Source organism: Sapajus apella, unplaced genomic scaffold (genome assembly GCF_009761245.1).
Source record: "Sapajus apella isolate SASKATOON/1434 unplaced genomic scaffold, GSC_monkey_1.0 scaffold178, whole genome shotgun sequence".
Classification (NCBI taxonomy): domain Eukaryota; kingdom Metazoa; phylum Chordata; class Mammalia; order Primates; family Cebidae; genus Sapajus; species Sapajus apella.
The window spans coordinates 341,942-361,916 of NW_022437118.1; the positions used below are offsets into that span (position 1 = coordinate 341,942).

Sequence of the window (19,975 nt, forward strand, 5' to 3'; positions counted from 1 at the left end):
CCAAAGCTGTTTACTCTGTTTCAACTTATAAATCTATACAGCTTAGTTTTTAATTACTTACACATAGTTGATGAGAAACATTAAATTAGAAGATAACCACAGGAAGAGTCAGCTATTTCTTCTGGTAGACAGGAGAAAAGTTTTGGCAGATAATTTACCTTCTTTTTAAGTACCTCCTCTGCCACGGGGCTTAAATGACTGGGGGTTACTTAAGCCACTAAAGTTAGGCATTCACACAGCTGAAATGAGCGTATGTCAATAGGAAAGGATAGTAGATGTGTGTGGGGTTGGGAGTGGGAGTGGGGAGGGAAAATTTAATGGAAATGGAAGTTGTGTTGTGTCCCCCTAGATAACCCTGTAGCCAGTTTCTCTTGCAGAGGGATGGTGATGAAGGAAGAAAAAAAATCATGGAAGCAAGGGGAAGAATGCAGAATTTGAAGTAATCTGGGAAAGGGAGATTTAGGAGAAATTGGCCCGAGTTGGTCTCCTTCCTTTCTCTTTCCTGCTCTGTTCTAGTTTTCAGCATTCTCTGCTCTGAGTAACTTGAAGTGCACAGGAAGGATTGCTTCCCATTCTTAGCTAAATTAGCCCTAGGACATCATTGTCCAGCCTATCTTGGTTCTTAACAGTTCTGTCATTTTGTACCCTGTGGTGTCAGCTGCCTAAGGTCTCTTCACTTACAAGATAAAGGGTCTTCACAGGGAGCTCAGAGTGGCTTATTACTCCACATATTTTCTTTTCTCTGCAGTTGGACAGAGGTTCCTTGGAGCTGAAATTGTTTAGTTTTCTTTTTTCCCCTTCCAGATCAGTTTTCCATGTGAGTAGTATGATTTAAAGGAAGCATTATTTCTTTCTTCCTCTCTTCCATATGATATCCCTAACCCCTGACTTTCCATTAATTATACACACATTTGGATCAGAAAGCAGTTGGCTTTTTGAGGAGTTGACAAGAAGAGACAATTAATTATTCACATTTTAGTGTGGCTTGATTACCTCACTTTTCTCTCTTTACACTTGGCTAATTCTCCCTAAAAATACTAAAATTAGAGGAGGGATATGGCATGTGTTAGCTTTTGAGCATGGGACCATTCGTTGTATTTGGATTTTTGAATATGCAGTGAGGCACATGAGAGCTTTGACAGAGACCACTTGAGTTTAAGTGGGAAAGGTTAAAACCGTAATGGCATAGAAGGGAGGTGCAAGGACAATAAAAATGTATTTTTCCTACTTTATCTTTTTTTTAATTTTTAAGTGTAGCTTTGTCCTATTCCCTTTTTCAGTGGGCCTAGTAAAAATTTCCTGGCCAGAGACAGGTTGAGGTATATGATAGAGGTATGACTCACTTTGTTTTTGAAACATATCTTAAAATAACACTAAGTTTTTGTTTTAAAATAAAGAAGAAAAACAAGACCTAGAGTCATTTCTGTTACTCATACCCTGTTAGCTTGCTCTAACATTAAAGAAAGAAAAGATGTTGGTACATGAAAAAAGGAATAATATAAAGTCAAAATTAGTCTTCTTCATGAAGATTCTTTCTTATTTTCCAAATTCCAGTTAACTTTCTTTGCAGGAAAAAAAAATTATATAATATATATGTGTGTGTGTGTGTGTGTGTGTATTTCTGCACATACATCTGTCTATATATAGATAGATATATTTCTCTTTTTCTTTATATATATCTATATAGATATATCTATTATGTATTAGAAACATTAAATTAGAAGATGACCACAAGAAGAGATATAGATATATATTGATAGATCTATATAGATACATATACATATATATATATATGTAGAGAGAGATATCTATATAGATAGATATATATATAGAGGGAGGAAGAGAGAGAGAGAGGGAAGTATATATATATATGTATATATATATATATATAGAGAGAGAGAGAGAGAGAGAGAGAGAGAGAGAGAGAGAGAAAGAGAGAGAGAATCCTACTATTTACCTAGTTCTCCTTGATTTTTTTCACTTAATGTATCTTGGAGAACCAGCACATAAAGCTAACATCATTCCTTTTAATGGCTGCATGTATTCCGTTGTATGGTTGGGTTATGATTAGTCTAACAAGTCACCTGTCTATGGATGCTCTAGCTTGTTTCCAGTCTTTTTTCATTGAAGGGTTGTATCAAACGTCCTTATACTTACTTCTTTGGTGAATATCTATGAATAGGCCATAAGGTTGTGTACTGTGTATCCCTAGCAGTGAGATTGCTGGATCAAGAGTACATACAGTTTTCATTTTGATAGATACTTCCAAAGATAAGTTTAAAACTTTGTCTTATTTAAAACCTTGTCTTCATTGATATTGGAGTCTGTTCTGGTATTCTGGGGAAATTTCAGGCTATTTCAAAAACAGTTTCCAGGCCAGACAGTTTAACTCCAAGCATATGCCTTAATTTAGGGCCATAGGAACAAGGAACTGTATGTAAAAAGGAAGACAGATTTATTTTTCTTTGCATGTGGTCTGTTTATAGGAATATATTTGAAGAGGTCATTTGTTTTTCATTTGGAGTATTTCCACTTTCTCTTCAGTTTACTACTTCTGTATTTACTACTTCTGTATCGAGGTATGTTATCTTCCTGTCCCAAGTCTCTCACTCTAGCACTTTATGCCTCTTTTCCAAAATATTATCTGTCCCCAGAGTACTACTACTTCCTCAGTACATACTGTTTTGGCTTGATGTTAGCCATAAGATTAGTTAAAAACCAAGTTACATAAAGTTACAGCAAAGGATACAGTCAACAAAGTTGAAGAGACAACCCACAGAATAGGGGAAAATAGTTGCAAACTACCCATCTAATGAGGGATTAATAACCAGAATATATAAGGAGTTCAAACAACTCTATAGGAAAAACAATTGAATAATTCAATAAAAAAATGAGCAAAAGATTTGAATAGACATTTCTGAAAAGAAGACATACAAATGGCAGACAGACATATGAAAAGGTGCTCAACATCATTGATCATCAGAGAAATGCAGATCAAAACTACCATGAGATGTCGTCTCACCCCAGTTAAAATGGCTTACATCCAAAAGACAGGCAATAACCAATGCTGGTGAGGATGTGGAGAAAAGGGAATTCTTGTATGCTGTTGGTGGGAATATAAATTATTACAACTGCGATGGAGAAAAGTTTGGAGGTTCCTCAAAAAACTAAAAATTGAGCTGCCATGCGATCTAGCAATCCCACTGCTGGATATGTACCCCCAAAAAAGGAAATCAGTGTATTACAGAGATGCTTGCACTCCTATGTTTGTTGCAGCACTGTTTACAATAGCTGAGAATTGGAAGCCACCTAAGTGTAAGCAGATGAGTGGATGAAGAAAATGTGGCACATATACACAATGGAGTAGCATTCAGCCATAAAAAAGAATGGGATCCAGTCATTTGCAACAACATGGATGAAACTAGACAGCATTATGTTAAATGAAAGAAGCCAGGCACAGAAAGACAAATGCATGTTCTCACTTACATGTGGGATCTAAAAATCAAAACAATTGAACTCATGGGCATAGAGAGTAGAAGGATAGTTACTAGAGGCTGAGAAGGGGGAGGTGGGATGGTTAATGGGCACAAAAATAATAGAAAAAATGAAGAAGATCTATTTGATAACACAATAGGATGACTGTAGTCAATAATAACTTGATTGTACATTTAAAAATAAAGTGTAATTGGGTTGTTTGTAACTCAAGGGGTAAATTCTTGAGGGGATGGATACCCCATTCTCCATGATTTGCTTATTTCACATTGCATGTCTGTTTCAGAACATCTCATGTACCCCATAAATATATATACTTATGTATATATGTACTCCCGCAAATTAAAAAATGTTTAGCATGACCTAATATGTACATAATAGTTAAAACTATATTCCTGTAGTATTGTGTCAATATATTACATATAAAAAACATAAAAATACAGTTATTTTATATTTTAAATGATTGTTTCTAAGTTTTCTTTAGTGATTTGCCCGATAGTGTTCTCTGTCAATTTATTCTTTATTGAATTCATCTCTTTATTTTTAAGGTATTTTAATATATTAAGGATATGGAGTCTTTGATGTTACAGATTTAAGGATTTCCAAAGAAATGGTTAGAATAATCAAATTTTAGCTTTAAGAGACTTGTTTCATTTAGTTTTAGAACAGCTTATTTTCTAAGAAATGTAATAAATGAAATTTTTGAAGAAAGCAGTTATTTGGTGATATATTTAAGATCTTTGACCTTTATTTTTGTTTATTTACTTTTGAGACAGGGTCTTGTTCTGTCACCCAGGCGAGTTGCAGGGGTCACAGCTCACTGCAGACTTGACCTCCAGGGCTCAAGTCATCCTCCTGCCTCAGCCTCCCAGGTAGCTGGGGCCACAGGTGTGCACCACCATGCCCAGCTAATTACTGTGTTTTTATTTTGCAGAGATGGGGTTTTGCCATGTTGCCCTGGCTGGTCTCAAAACTTCTGGGCTCAAGCAATACACCTGCCTTGGCCTCCTAAAGTGTTGGAATTACAAGCGTGGGCTACCACACCCAGCAGTCTTTGACCTTTAGATTTTAAGACCTTAAGATTTTGAAAAGTGTTTTGTACAGATATCCGGTATGTATTCTAGGCTGATAATACCTGGTACCAGAGAAGACAAGATTAGCAAGTATGAATTACACTTTTGTGTATTTTGCTGTTTATAAGGTTTTTTGAGCTGTTCATTTTAGTAAAGGTTTCTCTGTTAATGATAACCTTAGCAAGTGAAAGAGTATTTTGATTTCGGCACTGTCTGGGAATTTAACTTAGGTATTTGACTGCTGAAAACTATGATCATAGTTGGTCATTGCTTTTGTGATTAATTTGGGAAAGAAGTGACTAAACTGAAATATACATAACATTTTCGTTTGATAATCACTGCTGTAGTGACTTTCTAGTATACCTTTGTTTACATTTTTTATTTCATCAAGATAAACTCCAAAATGTAGAATTCCTGGTTCAAAGATTATGTACATTTTTAGGGCTTTTGATACATACTACCAAATTGCTTTTGAAAATAGTTGGTCTAATATGTACTTTTATTATCAGTAGATGAGTGTTTTTTTCTTTAATACTAAAACATTGGTATTTTTTAAGAGTCATCAGTTTGGTAGATGAAATATGATAGTGCTGTTTAATGGTAATTTCTTAGATTACTACTGTGACTCTTTTTTAATGATTTGCTTGATAATGTTCTCTGTCAGTCTATTCCTTATTGAATTCATCTATATATTTTTAAGACATTTTAATATTTTATTAATATGTTAAAGAATATGGATTCCTTGACTGATGTTACAAATACTTTTCCCTGCTTTGCTTTTATGTCAGGTTTATTTTTCAGTGATAAAGTAGTTAGGATTTTATGCCTTTATATCAAAATGAAAATTTGTGTTTTATTCTACCAGCCTTTGGAAACAGATCTTGGTATTACAGTTTTTTTTTTTAATTTATTTTTATTTTTTGAGATGGAATTTCGCTCTTGTTACCCAGGCTGGAGTGCAATGGCGTGATCTCAGCTCACTGCAACCCCCGCCTCCTGGGTTCAGGCAATTCTCCTGCCTCAGCCTCCTGAGTAGCTGGGTATTACATAAAATTGGAGGCAGTTCCAAAGTACATGAATAAAATCTTTCTATTTGAATGTTCAAATTCTTAATTTGAGAATAAAAAAAAATCAAGTAGTCATATAAAACTAATTTAATATGTTTTGTTGGCAAACTTGGTCTTTCTAGGCAGTTATACTTAAGCATGAACATTGACGACAAACTGGAAGGATTGTTTCTTAAATGTGGCGGCATAGACGAAATGCAGTCTTCCAGGACAATGGTTGTAATGGGTGGAGTGTCTGGCCAGTCTACTGTGTCTGGAGAGCTACAGGATTCAGTACTTCAAGATCGGACTATGCCTCACCAGGAGATCCTTGCTGCAGATGAGGTGTTACAAGAAAGTGAAATGAGACAACAGGATATGATATCACATGATGAACTCATGGTCCATGAGGAAACAGTGAAAAATGATGAAGAGCAGTTGGAAACACATGAAAGACTTCCTCAAGGACTACAATATGCGCTTAATGTCCCTGTAAGTAATTTCTTTATAAGATACTAAACTTAGAAACATAATTTCTTGTTAAGTAATACTGCAAGTTATCAAAGAAATTTCAGAAAATGTTTCAGGACTAGCGTTCTTGAATAGATATACTAAAATATTGACATAAATCATATTTGAAAGGCAAAATTCTTGTATTATTTTGGAAGCTTATGTCTTTCAGGATAACAATATTTCTCTGTCAGGATTACTTTAGTATTAAATTTTTATGTGCTTAATTTTTAAAGATATTTTATTTCTACTTTTTCCTTAAAGTAAAACATTTGGATATTCAACATAAGTAGAAAAAGATCACACATTCAAGGGTTTTTCCTTCAAATTCTGTAATTCCTGGGAATTTCTACCTTCTTAAAGTTTTCTAATATGCTCCTATTCTCCTTTCTTTCTGTATTCCCCACTTGCTTGATCTGTTTATCTTTTTAAAATATATTGGCTCTTTACTCCTTTCATCTACCCCAGACATCATTTAAGATGTTTTTAAGCACCTATATCTTTTTCCTTCTTCTACCTTTATTTTTACCCAGTAGTCAATGAAACCACAACCGTCATGTAATTCTTGTGTCTTCTTTCTGTGATATTAAATCTGGGTTCCTTTTAGTTTATCTAACATGTACTTTTTCTTTTGGTTTAGGACTTTAATATATTCTGCCTGACATACTACCTTTGCCAAAATTAAACAGTACAGCACGAACATTTCCTCAGTAATACTCCACACCTGTTTTATAACCCTTAAATAGTGCTCCATCATCATCAGCCTATCACTTCTCTTGACTCTGTTGAGTCCCTCTGATAGGGACTTGTGATTACTTGTACAGTGTTTCTCTGATAGATTGTAGACTCTGTGAGGGCAGGAGTTTTATCTTATTTTTCACTGTAGTCCAGGTGTTGGCACATGGTGTGAATGAATGGATAACTACTTATAGTTGTGCTCTTCACCATCTTTTACCTAGCCCATTGCAATCCTTTTCCTCTTTAGCCTGTTGATTTGATGGATTACATTAATTGATTTTTGGATGTGAAAGCAACTTTCATACTAGAATAAATCCTGCTTATTTGTGATGTATAGTTCTTTTTAGACATGGTTGAATTTGATTTGATAACATTTTGAGAATTTTTACATTTGTGTTCATGGGAAATATTATTGGTCTGTAGTTTTCTTGATGTCTGTCTGTTTTTGGTATTAGGGTAATGCTGGTCTCATAGAATGAATTAGCAAGTATTCCCTCTGCTTATATTTTCTGAAAGAGATTGTAGAGAATTGATACAAATTCTTTTTAAAATGTTTGGTGAAATTCACCAGTGAACCCCTTTGGGTCTGGTGCTTTCTGTTTTGGAAGGTTATTGTTGATTCCATTTCTTTTATAAATACAGGTCTCTTCAGATTATCTAATTCTTCTTGTGTGAGTTTTGACAGATTGTGTCTTCCAAGGAATTGGTCCATTTTGATACAGTTGTCAAATTTGTGGGAACAAAGTTTATAGTATTCTTTTATTATCCTTTTAATGTGCGAGGTTTTATAGTGATGTCCCCCTTTCATTTCTGGTAATTACTAATTTGTGTTTTCTCTTTTTTCTTAGAGTTTTCTTTAAAAAAAAAATTACTCTCTTAACAATTCCTTTTTTTTTTTTTTTTTTTTTGGTGAAGCGGTGTTATTTATTGAGTTAAATAATACAGGATTTTTGTGTGTGTCTGTAATTGCTATACATTTTGATTTTTAAAAAGACACTGCCTTATATCACGACAAAGCAGATTTACATACAACTATCGGTTGCAGAAAAACAAAGTTTCTATGTGATCTAAACAGAGGTACTCTTCCTTGATCATAAGAAAATGCAGTCTTTTTAGAAGGTAAAGCTATTAAGATTACAGAAGCTCTACCAAAATGCTTTAAGCAAAAACTCTTTAAGAAAAAGATATGAGTTCTCATTTTCTATTCTTGGCATAAATTTTAATTCTTTCTAGTAGAACCTAAATCTTCTGAATGCCTTTTAGCATCATCGAAAGCTTGAACTTCTTCTATTTCTGGATTAAAAATTCATTCACAAATGATCTGTGCAATACGATCACTTTTTCTGACTTTAAACTTTTCTTTGCCAAAATTAAACAGTGCAGCACCAACATTTTCTCAGTAATTTTCATCTGTGACACCAGCTCCTACATCAGTAAAGTGTTTTGCAGCCAAGCCAGACCATGGAGCTAGTCTTCTATAACACCCAGAAGGAAGAGCTGTCTGAATGTCCATTTTCACTAGAGCTTTATCCATAGGTGGTATTGTATCATAATAGGCACCATCGAGGTCATAGCCTGCTATGGGCTGTGGCCTGCTCAGAAAGCAGGGCAAAACAGAGCTGTGTGCCGCCCTCTTCTGCAAGCCAGACCAGATTGCTGGGGGTAATGGTGGATGTCTCTTCAGAGGAGGGCATGGCAGAGCGAGAATGCGGGCAGAGGAAAGAGGAGTTTTAAAGTGTCCATTTTAGTAGTGTAAACCATAGTGACATTTTTGCAAAACAGATCTCCAGAACTTTTTCATCTTGCAAAACTGAAACGGAAACTCATGTTTGAACAACTCTGCATTTCCCCCTGCCCAGTGGTAGAGGCTTGCTTATTTTATTGATATTTTCAAAGAAACAGCTTTTGGTTTTGTTGATTTTTTTTTTTTTTCTATGTATCCTATTTTCAGTCTCATTTATTTCTGCTTTAATTATTGTTATTTTTTTTCTGCTTGTTTTGGATTTAATTTGCCCTTCCTAAATTCTAGTTTCCCAAATCCCTTCATAAATTCTTCCTAAATTTTAGTTTCCTAAAGTGGAAGCGTATTCATTTTAGATTTATTTCTAATATATGCATTCATGCTATAAATTTTCCTCTAAGCACTGCTTTAGCTACATTGCCCAGATTTTTATAGTTGTGTTTTTATTTTCATTTAGTTCAATATATTTTAAATTTTCTGTTAAGATTTCTTCTTTGAACTAGGTGTGGTGGCTCATGCCTGTAATCTCAGCACTTTGGGAGGCTAAGGTGGGCAGATCACTTAAGGTCAGGAGTTTGAGACCAGCCTGGGCAACATGACAAAATCCCATCTCTATTAAAAATACAAAAATTAGCCAGGCAGGGTGGTGCATGCCTGTAATCCCAGCTACGCGGGAGGCTGAGGCACGAGAATCACTTGAACTCAGGAGGCAGAGGTTGCAGTGAGTCAAGGTTGCACTACTGCAGTCTAGCCTGGGTGACAGAGTAAAACTCTGTCTTAAAAAAAAAAAAAATGTATGAGCTTGAAAAGAATGTGGGCTCTATCTTTGTTTGATGAAGTCTATAAATTGCAATAGACTGACATTTTTATTGGACTGACAGTAACCTGAGCCTTCTCCAATCTATCTTTCAGATAGTTTCTACAGTGATCTTTCTAAACGAGATGTATACATGCCATTCCCTTACTAAAACTTCTCCAGTGGTTCCTCATTACTAAACAGCTAAAATGTACTTTTTTGCATGGGTGGAAATAGCCATCATAATCCAGTCCCTTCTTAACCAACTTTTCTTTTTTTTAACTGTAGTTCAGCCCCTTTCCCCACCATTTTATGCTTTAGGCATATCAAATTAATTTAGTTGCCTAGGCCCACTATGTTTTTTTTTTCTGTTACTTTTGTTCATGTCGTATATGCCTATAATACTATTTATTTGGCAATTTACTATTGTTCACTTTTCACATTAAAAGATTTCTCTTTCTTGTGATTTTCATTATGGTAACTGTAATAACTCTGCATTTCTTTGCTTGCAAAACTGTCTTGCCATTATATTTTAATGCCTGTTTTTCTGTATCCTGCCTTTAAATTTTGTGTTCTCAATAACTGGGCAGTCACATTTTTTGAGTGAAAACATGCATTCTGTTTTTAATGAGGAAAAGTTTGAAGTGAAATGCTCAGATTCTGAATTTGTAGTTCAGAGTTTTGACAACTGCATAAATTTGTATAATCCGCAGTCCATCAAGATACCAAATATTTTCATCATCCTAGGAAGTTTTTTTTTGTGTGTGATTCTTCCCAGTCAGTTCCCTCCACAACAATTGTTCTGATACTTTTTCTTCATAGATTGTTGTTGTCCCTTGAGAACTTCATGTAGATGGAATTATACGTATGTAACTCTTGTGTCTGGCTGCTTTTGCACAACATATTTTTGGGATTCATCCATGTTGTTTGAAGGTATTAACAGTTCATTCTTTTTCCCTATTGATTAATGTTCAGCCATTTTAATTAATATCTTTAAAATTGGTTTATCCATTTTCCTTTTGTGGTTGTGCTGTTTCTTTTTAATTACTATGAATAAAGTGGTTAGGAAAATTTTTGTACAAGTCTTTTTTCATTTCTCTTGGTACATGTCTGTGTAAGTCTTATTTCTTTTGGGTTTTCATTGATGGATATCTTTAAATCAGCATTACACCAATCAGAATCCATCTTTAAATCAGTATCATGCTGTTTTGATTGCTGTATCTTTTATAGTAAATCCTGAAATCAAGTTGTGCAAGTCCTCCAATTTTGTTGTTCTTTTGCAAGACTGTAGTGATTATGTTAGGCCCTTTGCATTTTCGTACAAAGTATAGAATCAGCCTTTCAGGGTTTTTTTTTTTTTTTAGCCAGCTGATTCTGATTGGGATTGCATTGATTCTATATATTGACTTGATACAAACCAATATCTAAACAATTATGGCTCCCAGTCCATGAACGTAGTACACCTTTACTTTTATTTAGGTTTTCTTTATTTCAGCATTCTTAGGTTTCTTCACTATCATATTGTTCATATGTTTTATTTCTTCCTTTCCAATCTGTATTTCTTTTTTTCCCCTTCCTTATTGCACTGACTGGCCTACAAAACAATGATGAATAGAAGTGGTGCAGGTAGATGTCTTTGCTTTGTTCCAGATCTTAAGGGGATTGCATTTACTCTTTCATCAAGGATTATGTTAGGGGCCAGGTGCAGTGGTTGATGCCTGTAATCTCAGCACTTTAGGAGGCCAGGGCAGGTAGGGAGATTGCTTAAACTAAGGAGTTCAAGACCAGCCTGTGCAACATGGGGAAACCCCATCTCTGTGGGGTGGGGGGGAATCTGGGCATGGTGGCATGCACCTGTAGTCTCAGCTAGTTGGGAGGCTGAGTTGGGAGGATCATCAGAGCCCAGGAGGCTGAAGTTGCATTGAGCTGAGATCACACCACTGTACTCCAGTCTGGGTGACAAAGTGAGACCCTGTTTCAAAAAAAGAAAAAAAAAGGAATTAGGCGTAGGTTTTTCATAGATTACTTTTATTAGGTTGAAGTGTTCTTCCTAGTTTGTGCTGACACTTTTTTTTTTTTTAAAGTAAATGGATATTTAACTTCATCAAGTACTTCTTCTGCATCTATTGAAATGATCATATGAATATTCTCTCATTCTCTTAATACGGTGAATTGTGTTATTTTCAAATATTGAACAGCTCTTGCGTTCCTGGGATAAATCACACTTGGTCATGATGTGTCATTCTTTTATCTTGTTGAATTCAGTTTACCAATTTAAAATTTTTTATGTTTATGAGACATACTAGTCGTTTTTCTTTTTCTTTTTTTTTGAAATAGCTATGTCATTTTTAGGTATATTGGGTTCATTGTAAATGCGTTAGGAAGTATTTCCTTCTCTATTTTCTGAAAGAGTTTGTGTAAGATTGATATTTTTATCATGCATATTTGATAGGCTTTATCAGTAAAGCTAATCTTGGGTAAAGTTTTCTTTGTGGGAAGGGTTTTTTGTTGTTCTTTGGAGACAAGTTCTTCTCTGTTGCCCAGGCCAGAACGCAGAGTGCAGGGGCACAGTCACACTTCACTGTGACCTCAACCTCTTGGGGTTAAATGGTCCTCCCACCTTAGCCTCCCAAGTAGTTGGGACTGCAAGCACATGTCATCACACCAGGCTAATTAAAAAAATTTTTTTTTGTAGAGACAGGGTCTCACTATGTTGCCCAGACCTGTCTTGTCTCAAACTCCTGGGCCCAAGTGGCCTCCCACCTCAGCCTGTGAGAAAGTTTTAAATTACATATTTTATTTAAAAAACATAAGTAGGCTATTCATACTAAATTTTTTTTCTTGAATAAATTTTGGTAAGTTGTATTTTTAAAGGAATTTGTCTATTTCTTAATTGTTTAATTGACCAAGACTCTTAATAAGATTTTCTTTTGATGTTTTAAGAATCTATGGTGATTTCTTTTTTCTCATTCCTGACATTGGTATAATAATTCTTCTTTTTTTTTTTTTTTTTTTTTTTTGATTAATCTGGGCATAGATTTATTAGTTTTCTTCGTCTCTTCAAATAATGACGTTTTGGTTTTATTGATTTTCACTATCCACTATAACTTTTGTTCACTTTTACTCTATTATTTACTTCTACTACTTTGGTTTTAATTTGCTCTTCTTTTCTTAGCTTGGTGACTGATTTTAGATCTTCATTTTTTATCTAAATATGTGAAGCTCTAAACTTCTTTCTCAATGTTGCTTTTGATATGTTTTTATCATTTTAATTCAATTAAAGATACTGTTTTAACCTCCTTTGTTATTTCTTTTTGATTAGTTAATTAGAAGTGTTTTGCTTAATTTCTGAATATTTTGAAATTTTCTGGATATCTTTTCATCATTGATACCTAATCAGTGTGGTTAGAAAATACATACTGTATGATTTCTGCTCTTTTTAATTTATTGAGACTTGCTTTAGTGCCTGGCATATGATCTATTTGGTGAGTGTTCTATGTGTATTTGAAAAGAATGTGTATTCTGGCTATTGTTGGTTGGGTTATTTTATAACTATCAGTTAGGTCAGATTGTTTAGTTGTAGTCACTTTTTCTTTCTTTATTTCTTTTCTTTTCTTTCTTTTTTTTTTTGAGATGGGGCCTAACTCTGTTACCCATGCTGGAGTGCAGTGGTGTGATCATGGCTTAATGTAGCCTTCACCTACTGAGCTCAGGTTATTCTCACTCCTCTGTCTCCTGAGTTGCCTGGACTACAGGTGCACACCACCATACCAGGCCTAATTTTAAAACTTTTTGTAGAGACAGAGTCTCACTATGTTGCCCAGGCTAGTCTCATACTTCTGGGCTCAAGCCATCCTCTTGGTTTCACCTCCTAAAGTACTGAGATTACAGGTGTGAGCCACAAAGCCCAGCCATTAATTGTATTCTTTAACTCTTTTATGTACTTACTGATTTACACGTTCTTTTAGTTACTGGGAGAGAACTGCTAAAGTCCAACAGTTAAAGTTTGTTAGCCAATAAGGCTCAATTCAAAATTATATGTTGCATTTAATTGTTATGTTCTTCAGTTTTTGTTAGTTTGGGTTGGCTCATCACTTTTGGAATTTACATTTTACATTTATTTAATAGAATGTCCCTCAGGCCTTACCTGATTTTTTTTCTCCTTATGAGATTTAAGTTAAGCATCTTTGGCAAGAATGTTGTAGAAGCAATGCTCTGTTTTCTCCCCATTGCATTCTGACAGGCAGCACCTGATTTTTATTTGCCTCATTTAGATGATGGTTTTTGATTGACTTTGATCAATTGATACCTTCCAGGCTATCATAAAACTTGCTACTATAGTTACTCCTTATCACAATTTATTTATGTGCATCAATATGAAATTAGGGTTTTAAAAAATTAGCTGGGTTAAAATCTATTACTGTGACATTTTAATGGTCAGTTTGTTTAAGATTTGGCTAACAAGAGCCTTTTCAAGCTGGTTTTATGTTCTTTGACATATCTCGTCAGTCATTGAGTACTTCTCTGCTTTTTGGCATATGATATCCTCAGCTTATCTTGCACTTTTTCTGCTTCAGTTCTGGAGTCAGCCATTTCTCCACGGACCCCCTAGTTCATTTTGGTGGAGAATGGTATTTAGAAGTCAAGGCCTGGGTGCTCAACATGCTGCTCCTTGCAGTTGGGGTATAGCTGCTTCCAGGCCTCTCAATGGACAGAGCTAGAGAATGTATGTATGTATGTGTGTAATTATATACATTTCTATGTATATATATGTCCATATTCCTTTCTATAATAATTTCCATATAAATATTGAAAACCATAAGTTCCTACTGATACCTCCCATTACAGTCCAACAAACAGAGAGTACATTAGACAGTGAGAAATCTGGCTTCATTATCTCAGCATATTTATTTATTACCCTAACCCCCAGTGCAGATGCTCTTAGGCTCCTAAGCCTCACAGCAGTACATGCTACCCCTGCCCTGCGTGGATACCTTTCTCCTCCTGCATGTGCTTTGACAACTTGAACTGGACCTTAGTGCCACTTGGACCCCCTCCTTATGGCACTCTTAACTTAAATACACTGCACTGGTCCACACCCACTCTTTGATACCTTCTTCACCCCACACTATACTCCAGGCTGCCCTTTTCCCACAATGTAGACTCTTCCTTATACTGCTTTGTCTCCAACACCTCATGTTGATGTGCCCTTCTATATGGAGAACCACAACCACCTCACCCTGGTTGGGCTTTGACATCCTATATTGGGCAGTCCTCCCACGTAGATGCCCTCTTCCTTCTGTCTTGTACCTGACACCTTGTTCAGCCACAGCTTATGGCTTTAGAACTGACTGATTCATGAATGATAAGAGACTAGGCAAGAGCAGTAAGGGCAACAGGACAAAATCTATCTTTTTATTTAAAATATTTTAAAATTATATGGATTTATGGAAGGTGGCAAAAATGGTACACAGAAGATCCCTTGCATCCCTCATCCAGTTTTTCCCAGTTGTTACATCTTATATAAATATGCTGCAACGTCAAAATCAAGAAATTCACATTGTTGCAGTATATGCCATGTTGAGTACTTTATGCAGCAACCCCTAACCGTTTTTGGCACCAGGGACCGGTTTCCTGGACGACAGTTTTTCCACGGATGGGGTGGGGGTGGAGATGGTTTCAGGATGATTCAAGAGCATTACATGTATTGTTTATTTCTTTTATTATTATAATATATAATGAAGTAATTATACAACTCACCATAATGTAGAATCAGTAGGAGCCCTGAGCTTGTTTTCCTGCAAGTAGACTGTCCCATTTGGGGGCGATGGGACACAGTGATAGATCATCATCAGGCATTAGATTCTCATAAGGAGCAGGCAACCTAGATCCCTTGCATGTACAGTTCACAATAGGGTTTGAGCTCCTATGAGTTTTTAATGCTGATGGTGATCTAACAGGAGGTGGAGCTCAGGTGCTAATGCAAGCAATGGGGAGAAGCTGTGAATACAGATGAAGCTTGGCTCACTCACGGGCCGCTCATCTCCTGCTGTGCAGCTGGGTTCCTAACAGGTCAGTCTGGTACTGGTCCATGGTCTGGGGTTGGGGACCCCTGCTTTATAGCATGTGTAGATTTGTGTAACCACCAAAGCAATCAAGATACAGTACTAAATCAGGATAACAAAGATCTTCCTGTGCTACCCCTATTTCCACACCTCTTCTCTTCCTTCCGCCATTCCTAACCCCTGAATATCTCTAATTTGTTGTTTATCTCTAGACCTTTGTCATTTTTGAGAATGTTATATCATTGGAATCCTATAGGATGTGACCTTTTGAAATTGACTTTCTTTTTCACTCAGCATAATGCTCTTGAGAGTCATCCAGGTTGTTGCATATGTTAATAATTTGTTACTGTTTGTTTTGTAGTAGAGTTACATAGCATGATGTACCACAGTTTACTGTTCATTTACTGAGGAACATTTTAGTTGTTTCCAGGTTTTGGTTATTAAAAGTAAATCTGCTGTGAACATTTGTGTGCAGGTTTCTCTGTGAAAATAGGTGTTCACATCTCTAGAATAAATACCTTACCCTACCCCTATCACCCAGATATAGTTGCTCATAATATTTTGGTATATGTGCTTTATGCTTTTTTGATAAGCATGCCATACATAAGATCATATTGCCTTTTATCTAGCCTTTTCACTGAACAGTATATTTTGAACTTTTCTCAACTCTGTTCTTCTAAAACAACTTCATTGTCTGCTTGATAATTTTATTTTTATGATAGCAAATAGTTCAGTTCTTTTATTCCTGACGGATAATGATAAATTTGAGTCCATTCTAAAAATGAATCAGTGAAAAGCTGTATCATGCCATATACCAGATAGGCAGAATTTAGTGTTTGCATTAACATTTCTTTATAGTAGAACATAAGAGACATGAGAAATTCTATCCCTTCTTATTTATGGGTTCCTGTTGATAAAGCAGGAAGGACAGATCTTGGTTTCATGAATGTACTTTTTTTTTTTGAGACAGCATCTTATTCTGTCACCCAGGCTGGAGTATAGTGGCATGATCATGGCTCATGGCAGACTCAAATCTCTTTGCCCAAGTGATCCTCTCACCTTTGCCTTCACAGTAACTGGCAGCACAGTTGTGTGCCACCTTAACTGGCTAATGTTTAAAATTTCTTTCAGAGATGGGATCTCACTATGTCGTCCAGAGTATTGAATTCCTGGGCTCAAGCGATCCTCCCACCTTGGCCTTCCAAAGTGCTGGGATTACTGGTGTAAGCCACCACACTCGGCCAAGAACATAGTGGTTTTCTTTTTGAGATGGAGTCTCACTCTGTCACCCAGGCTGGAGTGCAGTGGTACAATCTCAGCTCACTGCAACTTCCTGGGTTCAAGCAATTCTCCCTGCCTTCACCTTCCGAGTACCTGGGATTACAGACACCCAGCACCATGCCTGGTTTATTGTTGTATTTTTTAGTAGAGACAGTTTCGCTATGTTGGTCAGTCTGGTCTTGAACTCCTGACCTCAGGTGATCTGCCCACGTCGACCTCCCAAAGTGCTGGGATTACAGGTGTGAGCCACTGCGCCTGGCAGAATGTACATTTTTGGATTGAAGAGAGAACGTTGATCTAGAATAATATGATCCAGGTCCCCAAAATGGTAGAAACTTAACAGCCCTTTACTCGAGTGTTTTTCTAGATTGTGCTAAAGCCTTTTAATAATTTATATTGAACATTTTAATGATTTTCTTCTTTCATTTGCTCATTTATGTGGAAGGTACAAAGAACTTCATTTTATATTAACTTTTTCGGTTAGTTCAAAGCAAAATACTGAGTTTTTAGTGTTTTAAAATTGTTTAAGGTTCGTAGCCTGTATAAAGTTCCTAGTGTCTCGTGACAGATGAAGTATAAGTAAGCATTTGTGATAACTGCCAATTTTCAGGATTTATGTTGGCTCTCTACTCTAAATCAGTTACTCAGGTTTAGCTCGGTGGCCCTATGTTTTCAACAGCAGAGTGTAGGTCAACTGTTCCTTATTTTAATAAACTTCGTCAATGGTGATGGGGTCTTGCTGTGTTGCTCAGGCTGTCCTCAAACTCCTGGCCTCAAGCAGTCCTGCTGGGATTGATTACAGGCATGAGCTACCATACCTGGCCTACACCAACTTTTGAATGTCTACATCTTTCTCATTCAAACTTTGTTTTCTAATAATTGAAATATTTAAATTTTAATAAAATTAATTTTTTAGCTTTTTGGTGACACTAGTCACATTTCAAGTGTTTAGTAGTCACATGAAGCTAATGGCTTCTGTATTGGATAGTGTAAAGTATACTTTCATCATTTCAGAATATTTTATTAGATAGCACTATATTAGAAAGCCTCTCAACTCAGAAACTAAGTTTTAAGTTTAAAAAAAAAAAAAAAACTATTTGGCTTATCCTCTTTGTACTTCTCAAACCCATTCAGGAGGATTTAGCAAATCATAAATTTTTATGGTATTTATTTTTTCAGTTTGGTGGCAGGCATGTTAAGAGGAAAGACTTATATTCTGTATTAGCAAGATAGAGCAAATTGTAATTTACAGTGATGTATGCTACATCCATCTTTTAGAAAACTGTTGCATTGTATCACTTGAGTGAAAGGATATTATAAATTAGGAACTATCTAAAAATCATGCTCTAGTTACATAATGATGTAATAAAATATAAAATATTGCAGGCATATATAATTCCTAAAAAAATGCTTCAGCATTCATGTAGCATTGCTAGTCATGAATTTTTGTGCTATAAAGCAACGTGTGTAAAATTGCAGGCATACTGTTATGCATTTTTGTGTTTATGATTAATTCATTTAATGGCCAGGAAACTCAAAATATATTTGGCCATTGGTATGAGACCTCTGTTTTGGTTTTTAGTTTTTAAATTTCCTTAAATCCTATCATTAGTTTAGGGAGGCTGGTATAGATAATTCTCCCAAATATTTCATGCTCTAGTCAATAAAAACTTAATAAAAACTTAATATGCAGATGCTAGGGATTGGTGAATTTTTTCCTCCTAGAAAAAAAGGATTATTTTACCCATTTCACTGCCTTTATGATATTTATTATTTTGCCAGATATTTTGTGTTTTTCTTTAATTGAATGGATTGCCTTTATTGGTGACAAATGATCTTCAGAATCATTCTGGAAGGTGACAAATCAGTTTGCCTTTGTATTTGTTGGCTTAAATAACCATTTATAGGATATGTTTCTTTTCCTCTCTGGCTAACTTCCAAATTGTTATTTACTACATTATGTACTTTTTCAAAGTCATTTATAATTTATACCCAATTCTTATTTCCATTGCATTTCTTTAAAAGTTAATTTGAGGGATTCAGTAGTAGTTTTGTTTTGTTTCCACTGGCTGTTGGCTCCTTATTTTTTGAAGTGATTGCATTGGCTTTTATTGGGGATATTATATTTCAAGAGGTACTTCAAAAAATGCATTCAGGCCAGGCGTGGTGGCTCACGGCTCTAATCCCACCACTTTGGGAGGCTGAGGCGGGCACATCTTGAGGTCAGGAGTTCAATACCAGCTTGGCTAATGTGGTAAAACCCTGTCTCTACTAAAAATACAAAAATTAGCCAGGCATGATGGCAGGCATCTGTAATCCCAGCTACTCAGGAGGCTAAGGCATGAGAATCGCTTGAACCCAGGAGGTGAATGTTGCAGTGAGCTGAGATCATGCCCCTGCCCTCCAGCCTGGGCAAAGACAACAATGACAAAACAAACATTCAAATCCTTTTTACTCCAGCATATTCTTTGAATATCATTTTCATAAGTAGCTTAATATAGCTTGTTTTAAGGAGAATAGATGGTAGCTAACTTAAACTCTAGTTTTTTTTCCATAAGATTTTACTCTCATCCTACATTGTTCTTTAAAAAAGTGTATTATCTACTAGCAATCAGTATTTGAGCAGAAAGCACGGACTGAGTACCATTCCTTTGTAGTCTTTCCTAGTGAGAGTTATGTTTATTGGTTATTATTAATGATTCCAACTTAACAGGCAAGTAGATGAATCAGAGTATCTCTTCTAGTAGATTGTTCTAGGGAGTTGACCCAACATGGTCTATTTTTCAGTATCCTCACTTGCTCTTAGGGTTGTTTGACCCACTTTATATCTTTTTTTCCCCTTAGGTGGACATAAATTGCTGGCAGAAGATTTTTTTCTAGATGATTTTATTATTTTTATTTTTAATTTTTTATAGAGATGGAAACTTGCTAGGTTACCCAGGCTGGCCTCGAACTTCCTGGCTTCAAGTGAACCTTGTACCTCAGCCTCTCAAAGTGTTGGGATTACAGGTGTAAGCCACCACAGCCAGTTTCCAGCTGACTTTAATAACATAACCAGTCTCCTAATACTCTTAGTATATTTCTGTCTGATCTTTGATGTCTAATTGCTTTATCTGGAATTGTGAGACAGTGGTACTGAAGGAGAGTTATGCTCTTAGACTAGTAGTGCACAAATTGGAAATCATTTAGGACGGGGTATGTAGAGTCAGCCTAGCTACACATCAGTTTCAGAG

General features: G+C 35.7%; 1 protein-coding gene and 1 pseudogene across 5 annotated transcripts in view; one reads left to right on the plus strand and one right to left on the minus strand.

The window, feature by feature from the left end:
• Positions 1–19,975, plus strand: part of ZNF148 (zinc finger protein 148) — a 148,128-nt gene that overhangs the window by 55,244 nt on the left and 72,909 nt on the right. For all 5 annotated transcript variants that reach the window (XM_032268284.1, XM_032268287.1, XM_032268285.1 and 2 more), the window contains one exon: positions 5,755–6,103. In XM_032268284.1, coding sequence (XP_032124175.1) covers positions 5,771–6,103 — 333 coding nt within the window. In that variant the 5' untranslated portion in view covers positions 5,755–5,770. The remainder of the gene's footprint in view (positions 1–5,754; positions 6,104–19,975) is intronic.
• Positions 8,079–8,553, minus strand: LOC116543003 (annotated as a pseudogene).